Source organism: Lycorma delicatula, chromosome 5 (genome assembly GCF_047948215.1).
Source record: "Lycorma delicatula isolate Av1 chromosome 5, ASM4794821v1, whole genome shotgun sequence".
In the NCBI taxonomy this organism is placed as follows: Eukaryota; Metazoa; Arthropoda; class Insecta; order Hemiptera; family Fulgoridae; genus Lycorma; species Lycorma delicatula.
Window position 1 is genome coordinate 100,025,055 of NC_134459.1, and position 25,973 is coordinate 100,051,027.

Below are 25,973 nucleotides of genomic sequence, written 5' to 3' on the forward strand. Positions count from 1 at the left end.
AAAAAAATTTTTTTTTTTATTCTTCACCATTATTTTAAGGGCTATTAATATTAAAGTACCTTTGGCACCTATATTATTACATTCCGGACTAAAAATGAGAAGCAGTTTTTTTTCGCTGATTTCATAAAAGTTATACTTTATTTGCATGAGTAATAAAATTTATTATGACTAAAATAACAAATTTTTTTTGTGTTGAAATACATATAAAAAAATAATAAAGTTATGCATAGCCAGGAAAGTCATCCAATGACTTTCCCGGCTTATTTTATGTAGAAATAAAAAATGATTATATTTTTAAAATCGTTTGTATTCGCTTGTTTAAAATCGTTTGTTATAACTTACCCATTATATCTGATTTTAATTACGAATTGATGGTTTTTATATGTGGTAGCCTGTTACGGTTTTTTTTATTACCATCGTTCGTTTACATTAATCAGTACTAATAAATTACAGATTCATTATCGTAATTATAAAAATAAAACTAATAATAATAATTTACCGGTAAGATTACATTTTTAGTTATTGCATAAGACATAAATTCAATTCTTTTATTAACATCATACTAAAACCTTTCATTAAATTATTTCCAACTTAACAAACTGTTAAATTAGTGGTCTGCATTACAATTACTACTTATCTGTCAAGGTAAATATGTTCAATTAATAACGATTTTAATTGGCTCTTTATGTCCATATTAATGGTTTACTTCGGTCTGATATTAACTTTTAATAAGATCAGTTATAAATATGTAGCCTATTAGAGATAGTTGTTGTGTGACATAATCTACAAATCCTTTTGGCAAGAGGGGGCCGGGCCTCTTTTAATGATTTAAAGAATATTTCATAAGAAAATTTTAATTATAATAACTTAAAAAATATTTATTTACATTATTTGTTTTTAAATTCACTCTATTCTTATTTGTTTTTAAATCTGAACTTTTTTTTTACAGGAGGTTCACTCATCGTAAACAAATTGTTTTAAAATTAAAAAGTAATATAATAAAATTGTATGTGGTTTGGGGGGGGGGGGTGGAGTTGTGTATAATTACTCATATATATTATAAAAAGGCTGTAAAAAAGTCTGTAGTGTTTCCTTACATAAAACTTATAAAATGTTCTAATAAACTTTGTTCCAAAAACCCCATTTTAGCCGTCTATTCAGTATTCTATGATTTTAAATAGAAATTTGTATTTCCAGAACGGTATGAATTAGCAGGTTATTCAAAAGGACTTCACAAGTTTAAAAGAATATAAAAATGTATTATTTAGATAACTCACCGATTCGGTTGAGGTCTCATTTCATAAGAAAACACATCAAGTTTTGACTCACCTAGTTCATTAGTACTGAATTCCGCCACCGCGCAGTAACCAATGTTGATAAAAATGGATAAATTTACTGGTGCGGAACGTGCTCGCTGTGTGTTTGGTTTCACGATTTGCAGTCAGCAACTGCAGTTCAACGTACATTTATAGAGTACGGAAGCCTCCTAGTATTTTATAATGATTTTTAAGATTACAATTTTTTTTTAATTTTAATTAAATTTGGCATATCTTTTTAAGATATCACCTAAAATGTAAATAAATATGTAAATTTTATGCTGATGAATAACAAAGTGGGGGCTATCGAAATTTTTACTCCACAACACCTCAAAAAATACTGTCGATATTAATTAGTTAATATTAATAAATCAATACTACTGGTTAATCAACTAAATTTTTAGCGTTTTTTATGAACAAAATTACAATTTTTTTCTCAAACAGAACTTCCAGCACTCGAATAATAATAGGAAGCGCTAATGTGTATGTATACGCTAAATTTCAGTCAAGTTTAAGAAAAATTCATAATTCAGGTTTGGTTATTTGTGCATATTTGGAATGAAATCCTCGGTCAAAGTACCAAGTTATATTTCATACCACATTGTTACAAATTTTATTTGCTTTAATTCTTGGCTTCTGTAATCTTTTACTAAACTACATTAACTAAATCCCCTCCTAAAAAAACAACTGTTCCTCTAGAAGAGGAATAAAGCTTAATTTAAAATGAATATTTTATATAAATTATTAATTATCTTATTTGTTTTTATTTTTCAAATTCTTTCCTAAAACTCAGCTTCAGAGGGTAAACAAAAAACAAAAATAGTTTTGTCACGAGGAGGTGAAACCCACGTTCACCTGTTCAAAATTATTTTTATTTTTTTGTTTTAAATAAATTGTTGTTCCAAATTATATTTTTATCCTTAAAAGTTCTTTTTGGAAAAAATTCATTGTTAGCCTATAATTAAAAAAAAAATTTGCAAATTGTTTCAAAAGTTTGTTCTCTTTTTCTTTTTCTAATATCTTCTCTAATTATTATCATTTACTTAGAATTTATCCTCAAGGAAAAAAATAACCAACAAAAGGTATATTGAAACAAGATCGAAAACCTCCATTAAAATTCCAAAATAATATTTTCTATAAAAATCTTCGGGAATTTTATAAGCTTTACTATTTTTCCTACTAATTTCTTATTTTTTAAAACTTAGAAAAAGTTTATTATTATAAAAGAAGAGAGGAGAATCGATTATAAATCAGATTTGGTAATCGAATTGTTGCAGGCGACTTTTTATATGAAATATTAGTCATTTTTGAAGTTCAAACAATCATTTTCATGAATATCAATTATCACATAACTCTTTTTCTTTTCTTTTTTTACCTCCGCGACTACCGTTAGGTATTGCTTCAGAGGATGAGATGAATGACAAGTATCGTGTGAAAATGCCATGCCTGACCGGGATTCGAACCCGGGACCTTCGGATGAAAGACGAGACGTTACCACTCACGTCACAGAGGTCGGCTCTCATTACTATCATAGTGACCCGATTCGTACTGTTGAACATCAGGTCAAAAATACAGGTTACATTGAGATCTAACATGAACTGAAATTCTCCGTAGTTACTGATTATATAATGAACATCATTACTCTCAGTAAAAGACAAGCCTGACCTGTGTCACTTCTACCGTAGATGTTTTATATTCATCACATGCATAAGAAAGACTGGGACAGATGAGATAAAATGAATATATAAGCATTTTATATTAAAACTTATTAAAGCATTAAATTAATTAAAATTTAAAATTGTCTTTTTAAATTAAGTCAGGAATTAAATCAGGCTTTCGTACTTGAATATCTATTCCGATTTTAATGAAATCTTTGGTGTTAATAAACTTAATAGGTTGACTGCCACACTGAAAAATGCAACATTTCCAAGGGTGCTACACTTATTTTGCTAAAAATATCCACCAGTGCTACCATTTTCTTTTTCAATTTCAATAAAGATTTTGTTACCTTATTACTAATTTTTGATAACAATTTCACTTTGCCACTTTACGTCTTGAAATATTAAAAAATAAAGTTGAGTTATCAATTTGTGTCTCATAGCAACCGTGGATAACGAGACACCAATTGACATCTCCGACTATGTAACATATTTTAACTGACTTATATCTTTTACTTATTAACAACTGATTGTATTTATTTTTAATTCTACAACTCCAGAATTGTTTGAATACTATTTTTATTAATTGCTATTCTTTTTTAACATAAATTACTAAAAGTAAATCCCTTCTGTAATAAAATCTTATTTTATTGATAATTATATTTTGAATTGAGATTTTTAAAGTAATATTAAAATCTAACTAAACTTTGTCAGTAAACAACTAAAATTAATTCAAATTTCATTAAAACACTTTCAATTATGTTTATTTTCCTATTATTTGGTGATTTTCAAAAAAAAAAACATTCTTTAATTTCAAATTTAAACAAAAACTTGATTAAAAAAAAAAAAAATTAAAAACTAAATTTAACAAATTGTAGTTTAACAAATTTAAACTACATACAACACAAAAATATAAAGAATTCTATCTTTAAAATAATATGCAATTTGATAGCAAAAAATAATATGCAAATATTAATAATAATATGTACAATATATACTAAAATATGTATAAAATATAATAATAATATGTATAAAATATGTATAATATATACAAAAATATTAATATTCATAATATGCAAAAGAAATTAAAAATAAACAATGATATTGCATCTTAAGTGTAATATTTCACGAGACATCAGTTGATGTCTCATAAGAATAATGGATAACTGGCTGAAACATTATACTCATATACTTTCTTAATAAATAATTGAAAAAATGGATCCTAGAATTCTACCTCCAGTAATCTCCAAGAACAATGTTGAAAAACCCAAATAAGTGGACTCAAAAGACGTGCATTTTTAGGTTTGACGTAAATTTACTTTCTCAAATTTGCCAGTAACCAAGTAAACTTCAAGACAGAATTTTTTGTTGCGTTTGATTTTCAATAAAAATTTATTTAAAAAAAAATTATTCGGTTTTTATCATCTTTAATTATACCAATCTTCTCAGAATTAAATGCTGTACAAATTTTTTTCTTGAATTTTTATAAGGTTATTAACAATTAAGTAATTAAACTTACGCCAAACCTAAAAAAACATGCTTTTCGATTTCAGTTTTTTGGGTTTATGCTACAGTTTCTCAGAAACTACTAGTGATATGGTTCTGAGATCCATTTTTTAAATTTTCATATAACATTGCATATAAAAGCAATAATTTTACTCAAATTTACTTTCCTAGATTTTAAGTATAGAATTATTTGATCTTTAGAGCAGAAAAACGGGCGTAGACTTTTGCTAACCGTTTGAAATCAAAGCATTTCCAGATTTACATCAATTTTTTTTTCATTAATTTGATTACTGGAATACGCCTATAAAGTATTGCAGAAACTTCTTGAAACACTCTATATATCAAAAATAGTTCGTCTCTAACCTAGTACTCCACAATTTTTGTCTTCTATTTATATTAGTTATCAAGTTATCGACCAACCAGCTTTTCAATTTTTTTTTTAATAATACATCTTAAAAACTTATTTTTTATATTATATATTATTTTCTACCGCATATTAGATAGATTAAACATTTCTATAATTTAAGTAAACTGATCTAACTAGAGGAAATGGATTAATTTGTTTCATTTATATATGGAATTTTTTTCTTTTTTTTTGTTTAACCTCCAGGACCATCGTTAGGTATTGCTTCAGAGATGAAATGAATGATTTGTAGCGTGTGTGAAAATGTCATGCTTGAACGGTATTCAAAGCCTGGATCTTCGGATGAAAGGTTGAGACGCTACCACTCGCGCTACGGATTTTTTTAATATTTCGAAAAATCTGACAAAAATTAAATTTTAATACAATGATTACTTTTCAATTTTGATCAATACAGACTAATAAATAGATCAGTTGATACGAAAGAAAAGTCTATAATTGAATTTTCAGTTAAAGATTATGTATAGTAATGGTCATTATTTAGGAATGTAAATAAATAAAGTAATATAATAAACGGAAACCAAGTAGTCAACCTACTCATAACTTGACCTAGGTACACCTCTTTAGTGCTACCTACGCTTTATAAAAGGGTAATTATAAGTAATTAAAGGTAGTGAAGACTAGTATTTAAAATGATAATTATACAAATAATTTTTAATTATACAATCTCATTATAAACATACTTGCATAATGTAATTTTTTCAGTGACACATTTTGTATTTGCTATGAATAACTGAATGCTATACAATGCAATACATCGTTACAAAACATTGACGTCATAGGCTTTGTTAAAGTAAGATCTGACAGGTATTTAAGTATAAACAATTTAAACCATGCATTCGTTTACTATCTTATTTGAAACAAATTTTACAACTAAAGTATATTCCTCTTATTAGACAAAAACCTTTAAACATATAAAACGTTTTAACATATCTTACAAATAATAAAGCAATTTAAAATAAAAAATATCAGTTTAAAAAACGTCACTAAAAAATTAAATATATATAATCTATCTATACATAAAAAGCAATATGTACTTATTGACTGATAGATAATCAACACCCATCTTGACTCCGAGGGGAAGACACCCACCACGTGACGGATCCGACAATCACGCCACCACCTCCGTACCTAGCTCTTAGGGACTTTACCGGAGGTCACCTTCAAGGCCTCAAAACATATCTTATCTGGCCGCTGTCAAGATGCCACCGATGAGAATGACACAAGCGACATTCACATCGGTGTATCGTGCTTAGCTCGGAACCTACAATCATAAATAATTTTATCAGATCCTGAACAGGACCATCCGATTGAGCTGATGAGTTACTACCCTACCTGGTATTAGGGATGAGTTCAGCACACAACTCAGGCATCCAACTTCCCATAAAATAATAAATATAACAAACTAAATAAACTGAACATATAAATAAAAACTAAATTATCCATAATACAAAACACTAACTGAATAAACAATAATAAATACCAAACCAAAATAATGCCTCCAGAACACAAAAAAACACAAAATAAGAACTCTGAGACACAAAATACAACTAATAATAAAAATACCCTAGAAAAACAAACCTGTTAACTCTAATAAACAAAACCTAAACTTAAAACCTAATAATTCATAAAGAAGAAGTGTGGACAGTCATAAACATACTAAACAAATCACGTAAAAACTAAGAAAATACCTACAAATAAAAAAAATTACAAAAAACTTATAAAAAAACAATAAACGCAAAATTAAACTAACCAAAACAAGAATAAATAACATAAGAGATCTACGCTAACTTCTACCACTAAAATCAACTAATCATAACCCTAAAAAAACCTAAGCGAAACAAAATAAAAATAACAAATATCGCAGAATAATCAAACCTATCAAAGCATCAAAAATAACGTAATTCGTAAAACATAAAACTGAAAACTTAACAAATAAAACACAAAGGATAAATCAACAAAACTAAACGAATACCCGGAAGCCAGAAAAACATTTAACCCTACTATTAACCGCCTAGATACCTATTTTGCCGCTCAAAAGTTCTCGGGCACGTATGTACACGGGAAATTCCTCGGAACGGCAATCATGACTCGCCGGCTTCCGGGCTCGAGAGCAGTTTATGCAGATACGGGGACCACCGTCCTTTCTAAGCTGACCGTCTTTCGCCAGATGCCCGTCCTTGCCACAGAAGGAACAAAGTTCCTTCTCCTTGCAAACTCTGGCTACATGGCCGAGGTCATGTATTTGTCATCGAAAACATCGACTGACATTTAAATAATCGTTAATTTTACACGACTGATAATTTATAAACAATTAATTCCTGGTTTCTAGGAATTTTTTCACAATTTCTTCTCGTATTCTACTAAATAACGTACCACATTAGATTCTCTGCAGCCAGCCCGGAATACCACCTTAAAAAGACTCGCAAATTCTTCCACAGACTTATCCGTATTTTGAAGTCTTATTGCATCAACAAACTCCTCTTCACCGATATCTCGTGGAACGTCATTACAAACATCTGTGTCCTCAAGACCTTTGTGGTGACAGTCGTGATGGAGTATTTAGCTATAGCTTCATTATTTCTGATACCTTTCTCAGATTCGTACACCTTATGGGTTATCCCGAACACTAACTATCCTCAGTCCTTTTCTCCTGGCTTCCAGGCTCTTCACCACCTCACCCTTAAAGGATGAGGAGGTGACACCTTCTGGTTTGTCAATTAATATCACCTTGGATCTTTGAGCCTTCACAACTTATTTTCTTTACTTTAAAACTGGACAGACCTACAGAAAATACTGCCAACATAAAAAAACTCTGTTTAAACGAGACGAAAAAGGCAAATCTGCATTTTGATTGTAAGTAAAATAATACAGAAAATATTATGTAACTACTAAACAGCGTAAGGTCGTCTGAGATGGAGGAATATACTTTTTTTTAATACCTCAAGCTGACTTAATAATCATCTTGAACTTTTGTGTGAAATACTTTACATAATATAACATCAGACCATAAAACATTACGGAATAACAACATGATAATAAAAAAAGCTGACAATACAGTTGTAGTATTTTTCCATCACACGGCTTAAGCCGCGTTCCGGAAAAGTCCTACAACTGTGGCCTGTTTCTGATGCACGGCTTACACACACACACACACACACACACACACACACACACACACACACACACACACACACACACACACACACACACACACACACACACACACACACACACACACACACACACAAACACACACACACACACACACACACACACACAAACAAACAAACACACATACACAACTTAATTAAAAATATTTATCATTTTATTTAAATATAATATTTTTTCGTTTATTTAATTCAATTATTCTAACTAAATCGCGCGCGCATACCGCATTTAATTCGTGTGGGTGTGGCGATACTGGCGGCGACGGACGATACTAATTAAACTTAAACTAATGTAATTTCACAACTTACATGAACAAATTTCGCTTGTACGGTTGGCAGCTGGTGTAGTAGCCGCGAGGCATAACGCACCAGGTACCGAGTCGACCGGGCGATCGAGTTCGAGACCTAGCCAGACCGAGTTACTGTTTTATACTTTAATATTATTAATTTGCTTAATTCTACCTCTTACCTGTGACATCACAACATAGCAGTAGTTCAGAACATTTTTTGGGTGAAGGTGCGATTTTACAAAAATCTTTTTTCTGCAAATATTGTTATTTTTTAATAGTTAACAAATGTACCTAAGAAAAAACATGACCTTAATTAGGCGAAATCTCGAGATACTGAGGGTTACCTTGCTCTACAACCTCATCCCCTTAACCTTTTGAGTTGTAAATTTAATGACATCAATGTCCCATATATAGAAGTAATCTGACCAAGTTTGGTCAAAAACGGTTCAATAGTTCTGGAGATTTAGAAGCCAACACCGAACACACACACGTTCATGCGAACATTAACATTCGGAAAATTTCCATCCGGTTTTTTTGGTTCCTTAGGTATCAAAATGTCAAGATCCAGAGGAAACTGCATATTCCCAAATCGGATCGATTACAAAACTTTCCATTCTACAGCTATACTCTGCTATAGCGCTACCTAGACGGAAAAGTAAAATAACAAAAAAAGATGAAAAATTTATTCAAGTCATTAGTATATCAACCATAATTATTTATTTAAAACACTCCGTACAAATTATATGAAAAAAATCTTACAATAGGACAACCAAAAGAAAATTTTCTACCGTAAATCGAAATCGATCCGTTTATAATAAATAAAGCTTGAAAATATATGAAACATCTAATTGAAAGTCTCCCTTTCTTTGGTTTGAAGTAGGTTGAAAATTAATTTTATTTCAAATTTTTTTTTTCTGTTTGCCAATACATTAATACATTGATTTTTCATCTAAACGAAAACCAACAATATATCAATAGAACCTCCAAAAAAAAAAATGAGAAAAAATATTAACTAATGTTCATTATGTAATACATCTTTATTACTTAAATATCATTAAACATAGAATTATTTTATTATTACTTTATTTTAACGATTTCCCAGTTGTTTTAATACCTTAAACAGCTAGGAAGTCGGCTATTATATTGCCGAAGTACTGATAAGGGACTGATTCAGGACATCAAAATAGATATCATTTTTCCCTCAGTCCACCATTCTGTTTTTATTCAATAACAATTTATCTCTTAAGAACGGATTGGGATATTTTAATGAAATTTAGGGTACATATATCCATAATACCTTCTGCAAAAAAAGTAAGTGTGACAATTATACGAAAGAAAGTGCCAAAATGGCGGCTATTTAATATTTTTAATCATTAGTTAAGCTCCGTAAATATTAGTTTCATCGAATAATTTTTTTATACATATAATGTTAAGCCTTTTATTTCGAACAAAATGTTACCTTGTTTATTAAAATCGTTCAATAAATTACTGAGATTATGGCTGAACTAGTTATAAGTGGAATTGAAAAAATTACCCAATTTGATAATTTTAGTCACGGATATTATTACTAATAACAGAAATTGTAAATAATTATCCTTAAAGTAGTTAATAATTATTCTTATTATTAGTGATAAGTAAAGGAAATGAAGAGATATTTTTGTACGAATATTTTTTTACTTTCAAAGAATGTTCTACCCTCTCCCTTTGATTAACTTTTTATACGTTTCATATATTTTTAGCAAAAAAATTAAAACGGATTAAAATAAAATTTGAATAAACTTTACGATGAAAACAACAGGAGCTTCCCAACCTTTTAACATGATTTTATCGATATTCTTTATGAAGATGTATTTTTGAAAAAAAATTCAGTCAAATGTAATTTAAAAAAAAATTGATTATCAAACGATATATTTAAAATCGCTTGTATAAGAATAGATTTCTGTTATTTACAAAGAATGGATGCATTTTAATAAAATATCTCAGTGCATAAAAATTAAAGATCAATTTCCGCAGCAAGTGATATCATTTAGTCGTTTATACAGAAGATTTGAGTTCAAATTTAGCTTATAATTTCCACCCATAAGCCTCGAGTCGATAAGATAAATTAATAAACGTATAAAAATAAAGAAAGTGAAACTTGAAAAATATTTCTCATAAATTAATTTAAAATTTTTACTGAGTAGTCCCTTCTCATTAATGTAGATATTGGTACCGAAAGAACAACGGATAATTAAAATTGTATTTAACTGGAAATAAAAAATTCAAGATTTATTTAGTTTAGGAATATTAGAGGTAAAAAATGTGAGTTAACTCAAGTTGTTTATAAAATGTGTAATTAAACCAGTTATCAATGAAAAATCTTTTTTCTTTTTCTGCTTAGCCTCCGGAACCACTGTCAGGATTACATCAAAGTATGAATGAGGAGGACAAAACTAACAAAAACCTCTTCATTTATGAGAGTGTAAATGAAGTGTACAGTCTCAAGTCAACCATTTCTGAGGTGTGTGATTAATTGAAACCAACCACCAAAGAACGCCGCATCCGTGGTGTGAGTGGTAGCGTCTCGTCAATTCATCCTGAGGTCCCGGGTTCGAATCCCGGTGAGGAATGGCATTTTCACACACGCTACAAATCGTTCATTTCATCCTCTGAAGTAAGACCTAATGGTGGTCCCGATGGTTAAACAATAAAAAAAAAACAACAAAGAACAACGGTATCCACGATCTAGTATTCAGATCTGTATAAAAGTAACTGCCTTTACTAGGATTTGAACCTTAGAACTCTCGACTTCGAAATCGGTTGATTTGCGATGTCGAGTTTAACCAATACACCAACCCGGTAGGTTATCAATGAAAAGTCTAGTAAGACTTTCCCAAACGAAAATTTTTATTATTATTACTGTTCTTTCAATAATTATTACATTTCTACGAAAGTCTCTAACTTCTGTTTAACTCAGATTATTACATATTTGTGTATTTAAGAATTGTTTGATTTAATGCGGTTGCTTTTATATATATATGAATTTTGCTATTTTACATATATGAATTTTTATGTTTTAAAGTTCGCTTAGATCACGTGACCATTATTTTTTTGCCGATCAAATCAGCACTCATATACGAGTATTTTGTTAATCATAATTTATAGTCCTATACGATGTTGGTTCCTTTTCGGTAACTGTTACAATTAAAAATATTCACATATTTCCAATTTTAGATTTTATTTTTTTTTTTTAACCTGCAGGTAGCGCGAATGAGTTTGTTATAATTTTCATAAATTTCTGCGTACACTAAGTTAATATAATTTATTTATATCGTGTTTTTGCGGTTTTATACATATTTTTTCAATTATTAAAAATTTAGTTTTTCCCCCATTATGGGAGCTTACACTTGATTTACAGAATGAATATTTATATATCTTATTCATTTTAGTTAACCTTAAATTAGTGGATTTTAACCAACTTGATTATTATTACAAAATTTTAATTTTGCGGACATTGTTTATTGAACCTGACGACCGATCGCCGCCATTTGCAAAGTTTTGTAATCCTCTAACGATGCTTCACCCAAATCGGAAATCAAAATCAAAACTGAGACTAAAATTTTTCATATACACACACAACACACACACACACGCACACACACATACATATATTTATATATATAAAATTCAATTACGAACTATTCGTTCGTTGAATATAGGATATAGTAAATATCTAGTTCAAAAATTTCGCTATCTTCTGCTGGTAGTTTAAAATAGTTTTCGTTTTCTTAGGACCATCCATTTGCATTCAAGTATTTGAATTACTGTAGTGAGGTTCTTCATGCCAATTGCCGTAAAGCAGATGGTTATTTTTTTTACGGTAATTGATATATATATAATGTGATATATCTTTGTTTATTATAAAAAGAATATCGTGTCTGGGCAATGATAACGCGGAAGCGTTTCCCCCCCCCCAGAACCCCCCCCCCCCAAAATCGTCTCCTTCTCAGGTAAATAACTAGGTTAAATATTTACACAGAATAGAAAATAACGACGAACTGAATCAAACCAGTCAAATAACTAATTAATCAAAATTACATTATATTACATAGGAACCCATACATATTCACAGGTAGCCGCATTATGATGTATGTTTATGATTAATTTATTTCTTTAGTTAGTAATAGTAGCATTTTGTATGGACAATTAACAGTTTTATTTTCTTTTTAATTAATTTTATATCATATAATGAATAAAGATAACTTTTAATACAGTAAATTAATAATACTACACATAAAGTTTTAGTTTAATTCTTGTGTAATAAATCGACAAATCCGAAGAGATTTTTTGAAAAAAAGATTAGGCATAATATTTTGTCGTTTTGGAAAAATATGAGCCAAATTGTACCATAAATACAATTTTTCGAAATATCTCGACCCCAGCGCCATCTAGCGTTTCCAAACTAATTGAGGAACCTTCGCAAGCATACGCACAACTCACAAAATTTTAATAAAATCTTATCTTAATTATACAACCGTACGCAAGTTTGTTAAACACTTTTTTATTTATTTTTATTTTTTTACACTTTATTCACTAATGCACTTTTTCACAGTCCTTTTTCTGACCATTTAATAAAAAGTGTGAGAGCTTAGATACTTTTACCTGAAAGATTAGGTTTTTTCTTTTTGTTTAGGTACGTTTTTGTTTGCGAGATCTACCGGACGAAATTTAAAAATGTAAAAATTTGTAATATGTATCTTGTCCACAAGGGTAAACTTCTATCTTGTACATATATAAAGAAGAAAGTCTGTTTCTATATTTGTTTGTTTCGTAAATATCTCGACACCGACGAGATTTTTTTTTTTTCACGTAACTAATATATATTCTGAATATGAACCAAATCGGATCACAAATGAAATTGTTACAAATATCTCAACTTCAGCACCATCTAGCGGGTCCATTTTTTTCAGAGGTATTTCTTTCCATGTAACACATATTCTGAATATGAGCCAAATCGGACCATGTATTTTTTTCGAAATATCTCGACCCCAGCACCATCTATCAGGTCCGAAATAATTCGGACACCTTCGCGAGCGTGCGCACAACACTCACCAAGGTTTCATCGCAATTGGATGAGTGGTATAGGAACACATACGGGACAAACATTCATTTATATATATATATATATAGAAGATTAGATTATCAGTTGTAATAGTAATCTATAAACTCATTAAAGAATAATCACTATTTTAGTTCAGTTTAAGATAAAAGTCATATAATTTGTTTATGTAATAAACTAATAGAGAGAATCAAAACAAGTGCTAAAAAGATATCTGGATAAAAATAAAGAGACGATTTTTGTTTTTTAAGGGTGGTTTTGCTGTGCGAAAATCCCTTCCGCATTATTATCACCCAGACACGATATTCTTTTTATAATAAACAAACATATATCACATTATATATATATATATATATATATATATATCAATTACGGTAAAAAAAATAGCCATCTGCTTTACAGCAATTGGCATGAATAGCTGAACCTCACTACAGTAATTCAAATATTTGAATGTAAATGGATGGCCCTAAGAAAACGAATTAAACTACCAACCACCAACAGTGAGATGTTTAATATTTGTGCAAAGTGATGATGCTCTTGAAACGTGGAATATCGGTGAGGAAATTAGGAGACCTCAGTGGTGAAATACGATGATGCAGTTTCGGTTTTCAACAGTCGAAAACAACATCGTTAAAAATTCTTATGTAACTGTTGTAGACTGGAAAGAAGTGTAGAGAAGTGGTTCAATAATCCATAACAAAACAAAATTATTTTACAGTTTCCCTTGTTGGCAGAGCTCTCTTTCTTTTAGGTAGATTTCATAAAAATTTTACCTATTTTAATGGGTACCATGATTCGACTTCCGGAAGATTTCGATATATCGTCGCGTTTCACAACCCGCAGACCTCAAAACCACCGTCAGTTCAAAAGTTATATATACATTTATATATATATTTCACTTTCTTGTGGACACGATTGGTGCCGTAATTTTGCACCAATCACTTTCAAATTGATACACGTGAAATATAATGACCCAAAATCTCGATTGAGTTCATTAATGGGCAAAATCGGATTATGGGGGTGGAAATGGAGGGGGCTTTTTTGAAAAAACAAAATATCGCTATAACTTTTTTATTAAGTAAAATATCGAATTCGTTTAAAGTTTCTATCATTCTTTGGATAAGGGCCTAAAAGTATCTAAGTAAAGTTTTTAACACCAACCATTGGCCAAGGGGGTGGAAAAAATGGAGTTTTTAAGACAAAAAAAAAAATTTTACCTACCTTAATAGAGGCACAGTCTGCAATCGGTTTAAAGTGGTCATTAGTCTTCTAAACATTATCTAAAACTTTTGTTTGAAACAATTTTTGATATGACCAACCTTTACGACAAGGGATGACCAAAATGTTGCTGGAATTAAAAGAAGATGGGGCTTGTCGTATGCTAAACATGTGAAACTATTTTTCACATACAACCATTGTCATATTGAGTAAATTAGAAGTTTTTCTTAACTTTAAGGTAGTAATCTATTTTCTCTCCTACTTAGCACTGGTGAAATCTACCTCCGCCTTCCGGCGTGCCGAAAGGGATTTTTTTGTTTAGTCTCCGGAACCACCGTAAGCTGTTATTTCAGAGGAAGAATGAGGATGATATGTATAAATGTAAATGAGGTGTAATCTTGTACAGTCTCAGGTCGACCATTCCTGAGATGTGTGGTTAATTTTTTGGCATAGCTGTCGCCCGCTGGATATAATTTATCATCCGACTGTTTAGTCACCGCTCTCAGATCTATATTTTGTATTATAAGTCCGTGAACTAATAAAGTGATAGAACACTGAATGATTTATTTATTCCCTCGCCTGGAAAATTTTGACTGACGAAACTATCGCCGCGCCTTTACGTTTGCATTAATCTGCGCGCACCAGTGATTTTTTGTCGGCGTTGGCCTGCCACTCTTTCGTAAGCCTATTCCATTATATAATTATTTTTTTATTATAACATATTTTTTAGTAAATATGAGAGTTTAATTTGATTTTTTTATCCATTGGACAGTCAATTTTTGATTTATTAATAATTATTATGAAAATATTGGAATCTTACATAATTTTCGAAAACACCAGTCAATTATTGAATTTCTTGAAACAAAAAAAAAAATATATATATATAAAACATGAGCTAATCTGTAAATTTGTTTAATAGTAACCTTATTTTTACAAGGTTATAGCGTCGTCTAATTATAGTGACCTATTTTTCGAAGACAACAGGTGTTTTTTTATCAGATTTTTTATTACTTTGCATGTACAATAACTGTTGAAAGTAAAATAAGTAGTAAATTATAAATTATTTTTAAAATTAATACAAATAAACTTTCACAATATAAATTCAAATAAATTAAAAATAATATACATAAAATTAAAATTATTGAAATTACAATTCGACGGAATATTTTTTTATTTAAAATATTTAATAGAATTCACAATTAAACTTCCAAGTAATTTCTCTTTGAGAAAACTTGATAAGTGAATATTTGTATTTTGATAAATAATAATGGGTAGATTCAAAATGTGCAGCAAATGATAGAATCTCTCAACACTTATACAGAAATATTGCAAAGGATCTCTTCGAATAGGTTCACAGTTTATGAAATATTTTCTAAAGGTTTCTTTAGGGACCTTTTCGCTTTACAGTGGATAAATCCAGGAGTGCTTCTTTTTTATTTTTCCTGATTATTATTATTATTATAAGCGCACATAAAAGTGCGTACTTAAGTGCGCTTAAGTGTTGAAGTATATTTTACTTCCCGGCTGTAGCGATTTGTGCTGCTATAACAATAACGGAATAGAATATAAATATAGATCGGCCAAAAAATATAAAAAGTTGGGCTTTTTTAAGTTCTGTACCTTAAGGAGACATTTTTTTAAAAATATATTTTTAACAAAAAGAATATATTTAAATAAATTTTAAATAAATAGAAAAAAGTTTATTACAATGTTCCCAATTACAAAAAATCTATTTTTGTCAGACGGACATTTGTGCATATGTACGAACAAATGTATTTGGTCTTATAACTCTGAACATCGTTGACCGATTTTCTTCAAACTTGGTAGACAGTCTACCCTCAAGTGGAAAGAATACATTCAATTTTTACAAAAATTGGAAAAAGGGGTTGGGCTATTTTGCCTGAAATAAAATTTCAAATCTTATGCGGGCACTTCAGTAAAATCATTTTCTTACAAAACTCGAAATTTTTTTTATCGAGATCACAAATTACCAAAAATCTTTATTTAATATTCATCCCCTCGCCAAAAAATGGCTTTATATATTTTTCCTTTTTTAGCTATATCTTGCTAGAAAATGAGTTAATGGGATTTTTTGTATCCGTATTTTCTACTTTTAGGCCTTCAAACAATTACAACAATTTTTTGATCATCCCACTCCAATTTTCTGTGGTAACATAAAACATCTTTTTAATTTAAACAAAAACTTTTTAATTTTAATTTATTTTAAGTTATCCAATCATTTAAAATGTAAAAATCCTAAGTTTTTAATAGCCCTTGCTCTTTAATATTTCTTTAAAAAAAATAGCAAAACATTTTCACCCTCTTCCTAGAAAATTACTCTTTGTTTATTTAGAATTATGGCTGTGTAATGAAGTGTAGTCTTGTACAGTCTCAGGTCGACCGTTCCTGAGATGTAAGGTTAACCCAACCACCAGGCCGGCCTCCATGGCGCGAGTGGTAGCGTCTCGGCCTTTCATCCGGAGGTCCCAGGTTCGAATCCCGGTCAGGCATGGCATTTTCACACACGCTACAAATCATTCATCTTCATCCTCTGAAGAATGTCTGACGGTGAATCCGGAGGTTAAAAAGAAAAAAAAACCAATCACTAGAGAACACCGGTATACACAATCTAGTATTCAAATCCGTATCTTTACTACGATTTGAACCTTAGAACTCTCGACTTCAAAAGTTCAAATCCTAGTAAAGGCAGTTATTTTTATACGGATTTGAATACTAGATCATGTATACCGGTGTTCTTTGGTGGTTGGTTTCAATTGACCTCACCTCTTAGGAACAGTCGATTTGAGATTGTACAAAACTACAATTCATTTACATTCATACATATCATCCTCATTCATTCTCTGAAGTAATACCTTACGGTGGTTCCGGAGGCTAAACAGAAAAAGAAGAGAATTATTTTTTTTTTAAATTTTTATCAATTTCGAAAATTTATTTTTTTAAGTTTATTATCACTAAGGGATTATTTTCTTAAAAATTAATCTCACCGGAATGCTTCCCCTTGAGTATAGGAGTCTGTAAAATGGAAAAATCTTCTTTTTTTCATTTTTCAAAAACACGAAAAATAGTCCCACTTCAACTTTCATTTAATCTTCTACAAGTATATAAATAACCAGATTTTTTATTTATTTAATTATGTATCATAAAATTAGAAATAAATATTTTTACATAAAAATGTGAAATGTGAAAAAAAAGAATTCATAATTTTGGTTATTGATTTTCAATAAAAAGGAATTTTTCTATGGTAAAGATACAACAAATAGAGCTTAAAATGATTGAATTAAACAAATCTTTTTGATTGAATTACGTAACTTGACTGGCATAGCTGGAAAATATATGCAATTCATTACCGGCTTTTTTGAATTGTAGGGATTGATTTATTTTTAAAATCATATTAAGGAATAGACAAATTTTTGAAAGAATATTACATTTCGATAAATTTCGAATTTTAAAAATTAGTTCGGCTGTCGTTTTAAACAATTAAAAAACACATAGATATAATCAGAAATAGCTTGATAATGATAACATTGAAAAACCTTTGGAAAAGAAAATTCATGGAAGTACCCTTACTTAAACCCTCTCAAAAATAAGTTATAAAAATATATTTTTATATCTTTTCATCCTATTAACCTGATTTTTCCCCCATAACGTGACCGTTGCAATCTGACCAACTAGTGAACAATAAAAACCCCCTCCCAACGGTCCAATGAGATGACATGTAAATGAGGTGTAAACTTGTAAAAACTCAGACTAATCCTTCCCGAAACGCGTGGTTGATATTATATCTTAAAATAAATTACAAGTATCTTTGAATAGAAATGAATAATTACTGATATTATTTTTTTATAAAATATTAAAAAAGGCCTCAAATATTTTGATAATTTATTTGTAACATCAATACGAGAAAAAAATTTCCTAAAAATATACGTTCATAAATGGTATTTTATTTTCTCAGCGCCATTTTATATATTTTAAGTATAGATGTGTACTTACACATCTCCAGAAGGGAATAAGCTATTTTAATCAAATTTTGCATATCTTATCAAACTAATATTCTCTACGCTCCAAGAAATTATTATGAAAATTTATTTCATAAATTTCAAAATAGCGGTCATTTTAATTTTTCACTACTTGAGAGGTTAAGAAATGACTGTGGTTAGGAAGTTATCGTTTATTATCTAAGACTTTAAGTGTTTTACAATGAACAAAAGACATGTTCTTTTATCAAATAAAAGTTCAGACAGCCGAGTTAAAACAAAAAAATTTGATGTAGATACTACATGACTTCCTTGTACGCCTATTAAATTACATATATTTTTTATTCGTTTTTTCAATTTTTTTTTTTTTTGTTATTAAACTATTTATTGTAAAAACATTTTTTACAATCATAGGTTAATAATTATTGATAAATCAATATATTTAAATTAAAAAAAAGAAAAGGAAATGAGGTCGAATTCTCGCCGATGTGCCTTCCCCTTGTAAGATCAAAATATTTCATTAATTAAAATTTTATTGGGCTATAACTCTGGAACCAATGAAACTAAGTACCGCTTACGATATACCGTTGAAAAGCTCTCAATGAGGGCTTGTTACTGCTGTTAAAAAAAGTAAAAAATCCTATTTTTTTTTTTGGATTTTGGGCTTTTTTGGACACTTTTGGTTCAGTCAATTGCAATCAAAAGGATAGGTGCACAATTAGATGTTACAACAGTCCTAAATCCAAAATTTCAACATTCTACGGCTAATTGTTTTTGAGTTATGCGAGATATATACGTATGTAAAAACGTCACGCCGAAACTAGTCAAAATGGATTCGCCATTACAATACTATCTTGTACGAATGTTAACTTGAATATGTGCTCAAAATTAAGTTTCTGCCAGTTTTTATCTGTTTCATTATGTAATATTATTTATTAGTCTCTCACTCAAACAGTCGACGTATTATAATTTTTCTTTTTTTTTTAAAAATACATTAGTATAAGTATACATTAGTATGACAATAGTTTTCTTTATTGTTACTACAAATTTTAAGCTATATGCAAATTTCAGGAAGTTCATTAACGTTGTTATAAGAGTCTTTTTTTATAATAAGATGCAGACTAATCTGCATAGGAGAGCATTTATAATTTATTTTTTTTAATTATTAATTTATACTAAAATTAAAAAATCTGATGTAGACACCACATGACTTCCTTGTACACCTATTAAATTACATGTTCACATCTTTTTGAAATGAAGAGTACATAAAATTTTATTTCATTAATAACTTCTGATATTTTTTCTAATTTTTTTTTTATTTTTACTATTGAATTATTATTCGGAAAATATTATTTTTTCTAAATCCATATTTTTTGGATATTAGGCTTTTTTTTAACTATTTTGGTTTCAGTCGATTGCGATCAAAAGAGGAGGTGCACAACTAGATGTTACAGCAGTCCTAAATCCAAAATTTCAACATTCTACGGCTAATCGTTTTTGAGTTACCCACATACGTACGTACGTATAGACGTCATGCCGAAACAAGTAAAAATGGATTCAGGGATGGTCAAAATGGATATTTCGTTGAAATCTGAAAACCTAAATTTTTCGAGATTACAATACTTCCTTTACTTCGTAGAAGGAAGTAAAAAGGTAAAAATATCATTTGATAGATAAAATAAACTTGAAAATATAATAACACATCTTACTCTTAAAAGTACTCAAAAACGTTAAAAATAATAATACTTTTTTATTCTTCTTACAACTTTTGAAATCAAAGTGAATTAAAATTAAATAACTAACCTACAACCTTCAATTTAGCTCCAATTTTAAGAAAGTTCAAACTTAAACAACTGAAGAGTAATATTTTACTTTTTAATACCTTTCCTTAAATTTAATTTCTTTTAAATGTTTAACATAGTAAAAATTAATCTCGGTATCTTAAAAAAAATAATATATATATACGCACCAAACTTAGATTAAATTTAAAATGGTAAGCAGCACATTTCTAAAAAAATATATTTACAATTTTTAATTATCAATAAACTTTAAAATCTGATATTTTATATCAAATTTATTTTTCTGATGTCTATTTTTCTATTCGTTGTTTTATTATGCATATTTATTTACCTTCAAAAATCGGTTATAACTTAGAATCAAGTTGGCATAAGCTATTTGAATGGTGAAAAATTATCGTACGATTCATTTGAATCATTTATGTATGTAACTAGACACAAATTGTGGAATAAAGATATAATCTACTGATATCCTAGTATAATCCAGTGATATCCAAAAAAAATTACAATGAAATTGTAAACCTACTTAAGAGTCTCGCAGATATCATTTCTTCCGCTCAGAAAACAAAACTTTTTGTAGTATAAATAAAAATGTTTTTAACAAAACGATACTGATATCAAAAAAGGTAAAGACATTATATTTCTATTATCAAAATCTGTTATTAATTTAAAATTTTCTTTAAAAAAATTCATGTTAGATATATGTAATAGACAATAGATATACAATAATAGATAATAAACACTGTTTAAGCGTTCCATATAATAAGCAGAAAAAATAAAATATTGTTACAAAACTCTTACCGGCCTGATTTCATTTATATGGAATACATATCACATTTATAGAGTTAATACAATTCTTATGATTATTCGTTGTTTAATAAATGAAATCAGGCCGGTAAGAGTTTTGTAACAATTTTTTTATATTTTTTGCTTATTATATAGAACGCTTAAACATTATTGTTATCAGTTATTGTATATCTTGTCTACTACATATATTTAACATGTATTTTTTTTTTAAGAAAATTCTAAATTAATAACAGATTTTGATAATAGAAATGTAGTGTCTTACCTTTTATGATATCAAAAACAGTTAGAAACAGTTTTAAAATAGTTTTATTTATATTACAGAAATTTTTGTTTTTTGAACGGAAGAAATGATATCCGAGACTCTTACCGTACGGTTTACAATTTCATACTAATTTTTTTGAAGTAATTTTACAGTCCTACATTAACAGAATTGTACATAAATTTCTTACTTATTACAAAATACACAGTATTCCTTTATGTAATGATGTATATGATATATATCATTTAACTTCTTGCACAGAGAACACGCTTTAAGCTAAATTTAATATTACAGGATTAATTTTTTTATTTTGTAATCGGATTATTTATAAAATCTTAATTTCATGAATTATTACTAAATTAGAGTCCCAATACACTAAAATAGTCCAAAAAAATATTTATAGAATTGAAAAAATGTTTTTTTTTTCGCTTTTTAGGACTAACTGTTAGGAAAAATCTTTATATGACATTTACATTAGAACATATCACATCTCTCTTAAATACACAAATTTTAAAAATCATTCAAAACGAATTTACTTTGAGATTGTACCATTTTGAGAAGAAAAAAGTAGAATTTTTCGTACAGAACCCAATAAAAAGGATTTTCAAAACCAAGAATTTCTTTAAAAGCAATTTTATTTTGGTTAAAATTTTAGTAAATTTTTTAAAATGATTTCTAATTTAAAATTTACATATAAAGAACTCATCTGAAAAAAAATATGGAAACTTATAAAAATGGGAGGGGGGTCCTTATTTATTTTAATTTTTTTAATTTATGATTTCAAATAGTTCATATTTTATGTGTGAGTATAATTTTAGTTAAAATCTTCCAGTAAAAGTGCGTGTTCGTTCCTTCTTAATAATAACAATAAATACTGTAAGTAAAAAAAAGTAATAATTATACTGTACGCATTGTACACTACATAAAATATATGCGCTGATACTAAATTCTGATATAATAATACTTGAAAGTTAATTACTTACGTCGCATTGACATGTTGAACGAGTGCGTTCTGGGTCAACGTGTACAATAAAAGTATAATAAGTAGAAATATTGAAACCGATGTAGAGCCGTTGTTCATGGCAGCATCTCAGCTTAACGTATATCTTGTTTGTTCTCTCTCTCAAACGTAAAAGAGATGTGACGACCTCCCTCCACCTGCTTCTTTCTTTGTGTATCGTAATACACACACACGCGCGCGTATGACTTGAATGTGGTAGTATTGTGATAAACTTACACCAAACAGAAAGTATTACAAGTACAGAACCTTATTATGATAACTATAAGGAGAGGGGAATCAAGGAGGAGAATGCGTTTGTGTAGGTGTGGGTGTGTAAGTGTGTGTGTTGTGTAAGAAAAAAATATAATTTATGATATTTATATTAAGTTCATAAATGAGGTAAACACGGTTGTTTGATTCTCATATTTTTTTTAATTTTAGGTAGGGATATACCAAACCTTGAGAATTATATAAAAGATGTCCCGATTTCGATGAGGACAAACTCGTCCTACAGTTAAAAAGAAAAAATTGTTCGATACTTTTTTTACCACCGTATCTTGGAATCGAAACTTAAAAAAATTAATACGTACTTATTTTGGTTACTCTAAGATGAATCCATATGATTGAGTGCTCGGCTAGAATTTCTTTTGGACCAAAAGAGTCACAAATTTTGATTAATTTCAATTTTTTGCGTGAATTTTGGTAATACAACTTTAGAAATGCACGAAATGAACTCTCTCATACAGTATTTTCAAAATATAATCAAATAAAGTTTTTTTTTTAATTTTTTTCTATTTCTGATATAATTTTATGAAATTATTTACCTCAACAAGAAATAACCTCAAAAGAAAAGTAGTAGTGTCTCAATTTTTTATCCAGACATTACCAAATTTGAATTTCTATCAGGCTTGGAATTTATCGAATGTAAATTACACCGCATTTTCTTATGGAAGTTGGCTTCAGAAAGATTTTAGGCTGTAAAATAACTGTTTAATTTCTTTCAACTAATTTCAGAAGTTTTCCTGAAGATGCGAATAAATTTTATAAAGTTTACTATTTTACACGAAAAATTAAAAAAAAAAAAAAACATTTTATCAAATTCTTATGAGCCATTTTAGAAAGATTTAGTGTCAAAACTTAAAATTTTTACCAGAAATAAACTTTTTTTTCAGTATTTCGTAAAATATTTAATGAAAAATAAAATATTATACTTATGAAATGTTTCAGATACCCCGCTTTATCGTACAGGAATTTCAGTAATCAATTACTTATTTCGCATCTATCGGTCAGAAAACAAAGTTCTTAGACTGTTGTACAGATCCCCGTCTCAACAGATTACACCATAAATGCACTGACTCCACATTACACCTCATCTTCGGCGAGGGCAAATCAGCTTCAGGCTCTCACTTTCTCTTCTTCTTCAACCATTTATTAATCAAGCCTGTTTCAACTGCTTCACATCATCATATTCTGGAACTTCCAACCACATTTGTTCTATCCAGTAGTCAATAATACAGAAATCGAACCAAGAATTTTCTCTTTCAGTATTCGCTTATGTTCGGTTTTATATATCTACATACTAATATACTAACTCAAGAATAGTTTCCTTTCTACCCAATTATTCTTGATGGCACTAAAATGAACGTGTTCCCTGAAGATGACCTTCAGGGTTTCAGATTTTAAAAATTTATTTCGGCACCATCTTCCTACCTCAACGACGTTGACCAAAGCACTCACATTCATAGAGTAGTAAGGATACTGCTACTATGTAGTACATTTTACGTTCATATCCTTTTCTTTTATTATAAATTCTATCTACAAATCACAAACAGTCTGATATTTATTGAAGCTTCTGACGATTCTAGTATCTTTCTCCATTAAGTTAGAACTGGTTCTTTCTATGTAAACAAGTTCTTAAATACTCTCACAAAAATCAAAGAGGTTAATAAGAGATTAAGGAAAAGAGAAAAGGGTGGAAGTTGTGAAAGGATGATCTACCCGTGAAAAAATCACAACGTTAGAAAAATAGTTCCACCAAATGATAGCTTCAAGGCATCCTTCAGGTATCGAGCGTCTATTCTACGTACAATACCATACCAGGTTATTTTTACCCAGGATTTAACTGAAATACACCACTGCGTCGACTAGCTTAACTAATACTCAGCAGCAAAATTACTTTTCATTCAAAAATTTAGTGGCAACCCAAGAAATTATTCCATGAAACTGTGAGTGAATTTTTGTTTATTTTCTGATGGAAGATGTAGTAAAATTATCATATCGTGTTTAAAAAAAAAAAATCATGCTGAAAATACGAATATGGAAAGAAAACCGAGTAGGAAGTTTTGTTTGAAGAATCGATGTGTCGACCAATTGAACGGAACGGTTAGAAAAAGACGAAGAAAGCGACATACAGGAAGAATTATGTCAATTTATAAGTGGACAGGATGAAGAAATAGGTATGTAACTGGGATGAATAGAGACGGCTTTATATTGTCGTAAGTTACATTACTTTGAGTTAATAACCCGATAAGCCATATCGGGTTTTTTTTTTACCCAGGATTTAATTGAACTGTAACACTGGGTCGACTAGCTTAATTAATATTCTGCAGCAAAATTACTTTTCATTCAAAAATTTAGTAGCAACCCAAGAAAAGAAACGTAATTTGTAAAGGAATAACCCGGCTCACTGGTGAAATAGATGTGGCGTGTGGAAGTACTAACTGATTTATAAACCGTTCATCTAGAATGGTTTTCCTCCTATATGGACTACCGATGGAATGAAAAGTATTGTGTATAATATTAGACATATTATTTTTCTTTAAATTGCATCAAATAGAAATTCAACTTCAAAATGTAGCTAAATAACAATCATTTCTAAACCAAATTTAAAAATAAATTTTCAATAATCATCTTAGGCTGACTTTTTAAATATAGAAAAATTACTCTTAAAAAATGAATACCAAAAACGTGAACAGGAATCTTTAAAGTTTACGTTTACTCCGATAAAATTACTGAAGCAAAACCAAAATTATAAATAGTTCAAAAGATGTACATTTCACAAACAGCAGCAGTACATGAAAGTCGAATAACAAAATCGGGGATTCATGAAAAACCATAAATGAGTATTAAAAGCAACGTTTTCATAGTTTCAATTTATCATGAAAATAAAATTCAATAAAATTTGTAAATTATAAATTTACAAACTTATTAAGTTTGTAACGTGTATAAATTGTTTACGTATCAAGTACGGTTTTATTTATTATTATATTCTATCCTCGTGAATTCATCGTAACAAAATGGCGTTAGTTAATATTCAAATAAGCAAACGTAAAGTTAAGAGACAAACTACTGTTTTCAACTACTAAAATCAATAATGCTCAGCAAATGTAGTAAAAATATTGTTTTATTAGTTAACCATGAGTAATATTGTTTTCCGAAT

General features: G+C 29.1%; 1 protein-coding gene across 1 annotated transcript in view; it reads right to left on the reverse strand.

Moving 5' to 3' along the window:
* SecCl (Secretory chloride channel) overlaps positions 1–22,674 on the reverse strand; it is an 88,414-nt gene extending 65,740 nt beyond the window's left edge. The window contains exon 1 of the mRNA XM_075366750.1: positions 22,518–22,674. Within this exon, the coding sequence (XP_075222865.1) occupies positions 22,518–22,615 (98 nt within the window). The 5' untranslated portion in view covers positions 22,616–22,674. The remainder of the gene's footprint in view (positions 1–22,517) is intronic.
* Positions 22,675–25,973: the final 3,299 nt, after the last annotated feature.